The sequence below is a fragment of the Lipotes vexillifer genome, unplaced genomic scaffold (genome assembly GCF_000442215.2).
Source record: "Lipotes vexillifer unplaced genomic scaffold, Lipotes_vexillifer_v1.1 scaffold147, whole genome shotgun sequence".
In the NCBI taxonomy this organism is placed as follows: Eukaryota; Metazoa; Chordata; class Mammalia; order Artiodactyla; family Lipotidae; genus Lipotes; species Lipotes vexillifer.
In genome coordinates this window covers 4,247,862-4,252,448 of record NW_006778796.1, presented here as the reverse complement: position 1 = coordinate 4,252,448, position 4,587 = coordinate 4,247,862, and the positions used below count along the sequence as shown (strand labels likewise).

The 4,587-nt window shown below is 41.6% G+C and overlaps 1 protein-coding gene across 1 annotated transcript in view; it reads left to right on the top strand.

Moving 5' to 3' along the window:
• Nucleotides 1-269: 269 nt before the first annotated feature.
• Nucleotides 270-4,587, top strand: part of PKHD1 (PKHD1 ciliary IPT domain containing fibrocystin/polyductin) — a 433,351-nt gene continuing 429,033 nt past the window's right edge. Inside the window, exons 1-3 of the mRNA XM_007451921.1 lie at nucleotides 270-321; nucleotides 1,781-1,858; nucleotides 2,460-2,604. Of these exons, the coding sequence (XP_007451983.1) occupies nucleotides 270-321; nucleotides 1,781-1,858; nucleotides 2,460-2,604 (275 nt within the window). The remainder of the gene's footprint in view (nucleotides 322-1,780; nucleotides 1,859-2,459; nucleotides 2,605-4,587) is intronic.

Sequence of the window (4,587 nt, the reverse complement as noted above, 5' to 3'; positions counted from 1 at the left end):
TAGAATATATAATGATAATTTTATGTAAGATTCTTAGATTATCCTTTTCTTCCACGCTTGGGAAGATGGTGGGTCCCTCTGAAGACTCTAGGGTTATATTGGTATAATTTCCTTAATTTACCAAGTTTTAACGAAGCAAAGCAGTTGTATGTAAGCAAAAGTGATAGTAATTTTTCATTTTGTTTTTATAAAGCTCTACTGCTCCAATCCAAATTGAAAATGTGTTTAATATCTGAACAGTTTTGAAAGGATTGATTTAAGTGAACAAGATGACTGGCTGGCTGGTCTCTCTGACAAGTATCAAAATACTACTTTTAGCAGGTGAGTTGGATGTGTTTTGAAGGGATTTTGGATAGAATGCAGCAGGTTACCTTGAGAACTAATTTACTGATACTTAAATATTACTTTGGGAGGAAGTGTTAAAGTATCTCCCCTAGGTTTAAAGTTTCTCTGCTTAATAATTTTTTTCTGTTTAGTAGTTGAGGTTATATATTAAATAGTTATATACTTTAATTTTTAACAGCCAGTGGAAGTTGCTGTTAAGTCTAGAGCTTTGAATAATAACTTATAACCTTCCTTTTATAATTTCTTTTTGAGCCATACAATGCAATTCTTTTTAGATTTTATTACTTTATCTTCCCAAGGGGAGTAGCTTATCTTGTCTTAGTGATTAATGACCAATAAAAATTTCCTTTTCTCAAACCGGGTCTCTAGTTTTCTCAGTGACTTTGGTTATCCTCTGTATCTTTTTATGGCATTTGTTTTTGATCTTCGTTAGGTAGCAGTATCTAATACACCTCTGAGGGGTAAAGCATGAGCCCATCTGGCCAGGGCTGCCACGAATGGTTGTGTCGACATGAATGATTCTTCACACTCTTGGTTGTGCAGAGCGCCACCTGCATAAATGTACATGGAAGCCCTGGGCTAGCCAGAGTTAGCATGGCTTGGGTGATCCTTTAACTTTTCTGATATAGAAACCGAAAAGTGTTCTGTAGACCTCACTGAGGAGCTAACTGACTTTTGCTGGCTTTACCTCGGACAAGGCATGTCCATCCAGGATCATCTTCAAAAATAAGGCATTGATAAGGTCACGCTCAGCCCATAGTCTCTATGCGAGAAGCCAGTCTAGCCTAGTGTGTAAGTCTATAGTGGGCTTTTAAAAAAATTCCAGCACTGATTCATGCTTCAGCCCCCTCTCTGAGCAGGCAAAGCAAAAATCTAGAGAAGGCTGTGTCTCTTTGGGGAGTCATTCTGTTCATGTATTCAAAAGGGAGAAACTAGAGGATGATGTTATAAGCAGGAGGACTGAAATAGGGATAACTTCCAGAACTTTCTCCTCTTCTCTGGGAAGTGGGGATATAAGAAATAAGTGGTAACAGTTAAATATGACCACCTAATTAAAGAGTGGGAAGGAGAGGAAACGTTTCATGGATTCAGTTAGGAACCGAATGTATCCTGGAGCCTTTTCCAAAGGAAGTTTGGAAACTCAGGATTGTCCTCGTGAACACATGGTTTTTGGATGTCTAAGATAAGAAGATCAGGCAAAACTTTCCTTAAAATGGGAGGAAGGTGTGGTCCCCAGACCAGTAACACCAGCAGCACCTGGTTAGAACTGTAGATTCTTGGGATCCACCACAGACCTACTGGATGGGAAACTCTGGGGGTGGGTCCAGCGATCTGTGCTGTATGAAGCCCTTGTGGCGATTCTGAGGAATGCTCAAAGGAAGCCGGTGGATTGAATTTGCACACTGAAGCCAGGGTTTCTCCTACTCACTTATAGTGCCTTGTCTGAGTGTCCACATTGAACCTACAGAAGGCAGCCTCGCAGGAGGGACGTGGATCACTGTCACTTTTGACGGTAGGTTTGGGCCTTATCGAATGCAACTTTCTTATTTGTTGATCTAAAGAATCCTGAAGAATGAGTCCTGTTTAAGGACAGATGTAAAAGAGATCTGGAAGGGAGATGGACCAACTGACCAACTTCTGTGTTACCGGATGCCCACATGCTGATGTTACATCACACCATTATATGTCTGTGTCCACTTCCTTATCCCAAGCTGTGGGGTGGAACTCTAGGAACCCTAATGAGATGATACCCATGGAGCACAGAACTTGGCGATGTGACCCTCAGAACCTTGGTTATCTTCCTTGTCGATAATCCTACATACGGGAGCTTCTAAGCCATGGCTCAGTGTATCCATCTATACCACTGGAAAAGTTTGAGGGTTGGAAAATTCTTTCCTGGATTTAAGTGGATGGACCTGAAGAGAGAATTAAGAAAAAAAATAAAGTCATAAAGAAGCACACTCATTCATACAGCCTTTGGAAATGAGAAATATTACTTTTAACCCTTCGGTAAACTCAGGGCCTGCCATTGCCCCCGTGTGGCAGGTTTTTGTGTTACCCTGTGTGGTTTACTGCTCTGTTCAGCCTGAGACTCCACTCTCCCTTGCGTTTAGGTTTGGAGCCAGGTCTCCTTTATCCTGCCAACGGCTCTCAGCTGGAGATCCACCTGGTGAATGTGGCTGTACCCATGCTGCCCATCATACCCTGTGACATCTCTCCTGTCCTCCTGGATTTGCCGGTAGTGATGTGTAAGACCAGGTACACCTGCCCCGGGAATGAGAAGGCCAGACAGGATGAGTGCTTTGCTCATCTCAGTAGCTTTCAGTGGCAAATTAGAGCAACTCCTGCCATGATTGCAATTACCAGTATAGTTCCCTATCAGAACTTTTGGGCTCAAGGGAGGATGAGAATATGGGAAAGATTTTTGAGAATCCTGAGACATTTATAAGGAGGGGTTGGGGGCTGGATGATGTTTCCAGTTTTGTGTGTGTGTGTGTGTGTGTGTGTGTGTGTGTGTGTGTGTGTGTGGTGTGTGTGTGTGTGTGTGTGTGTGTGTGTGAGAGAGAGAGAGAGAGAGAGAGAGAAGGTCTCTATTGCTATTCAGATTTCAATAAATGGGGCCATTTTGCCAACTATTTTTTGGAATAGGCATAATTGTAATGATTGTACATAAACTAAAAATCAGTTAGAAAGGAAATTCACCTTAGTCCTCAGTTTGTTTGCTGAGTCTGATATGATTTTTACAGGATTCCAGATTATCTATTGTCCTACTTAAGTTTTTGTTGACCTCTAAAGCTTACACTAGTTTGTTCTTTCTTTAATATCTAAGAGATGTTGCCTGAAAGTGGATCATTGGTTAAGAGAAAAAGAGATTGTCATTTCCTTTTGTTTTCTGTTCCCTCTTTCAGGAAAGTTCCCTCTCTTCCCTCTCTGCCTATTGAACCAACCATACTGCAAATGCTACCTCTTCCCTGAACAGCCAACTGAGTGTCATCTTTCCCTTCTTTGATAGGGGACAAGTAGGAACTGAAATTCAGCTTTTGAGGGAGGAGCACATTTTAGTCATTCATCCATGGGACATGGATGAATTGTGTATTCAACACATGGGACATGTGTTTGTTTATTCACACACACAGACACACTTTTTGGGCAATTCATCTTCCTGAAGGGAGGAATGTCTGTAATTTACACAAAGGCAAAGGATGCACAGCCTTAGTGGCCCTGTTTCTTCAGCCCTATGTTTCTCATGACACTATGTCAATTGCCCGCTTTTCAGATTCATCCTCACAGAATTAAGTGCTTTGGGGACAGAGGATGTGATTCACCCACCTTGTAGTCCTTATGATGCTGAGCACAATATCTTGCTAGTAGAAGCTCAAAAGATGTCTGTTGAACTAAAGTTCCTTATAGCACTGCTGTTGGTAGAGATGATTTCCATAGGTTTTATGGTATATTGGGGCATAGACTTCCTGCAAGAACTTGCTATGAAATAAGTCAAAGCTCTAACGATTTGTATGTTCTATCTCCTCAATCCCCAAATGCTAATGACTTTAAGATGGGGCTTCCTTGGTGGCGCGGTGGTTAAGAATCCGCTTGCCAATGCAGGAGACACGGGTTCGAACCCTGCCGGGAAGATCCCACATGCCGCGGAGGAACTAAGCCCGTGTGCCACAACTACTGAGCCTGTGCTCTGGAGCCCGCGAGCCACAACTACTGAAGCCCGTGCGCCTACAGCCCATGCTCTGCAACAAGAGAAGCCACAGCAATAAGCCCGTGCACCGCAACAAAGAGTAGTCCCCGCTCACCCCAACTAGAGAAAATGCCCGTGTGCAGCAACGAAGACCCAGTGCAGCCAAAGAACAAACAAACAAACAAACAAAACATGCACCAGTGACTTTATAACATCATTTTAGAAAAAAGAAATAGCACCCTCTTAAGTGTACTCATTGATTGGAAGATGAATATCAAATTAAATTAACACTCAAATGTGGGAAAATGTGCATTTTATCATCAATGAAATACTGTCATACTCATTATTATAAAAAGACAAGTCTGCATTCGCAAAAACAGGCAGTGTTGCATCTAAATCAGCAGTGCTCGACCAAAATATAATTCGAGCCACAAATATAACTTAAAATATAACTTAAAAGTAGTCACATTAAAAAGTCAAAAGAAAGAGGTGAAATTTATTTTTTTTTTTTTCTTTTTTTTTTTTTTTTTTTTTTTTGGTTTTGGGGGCCC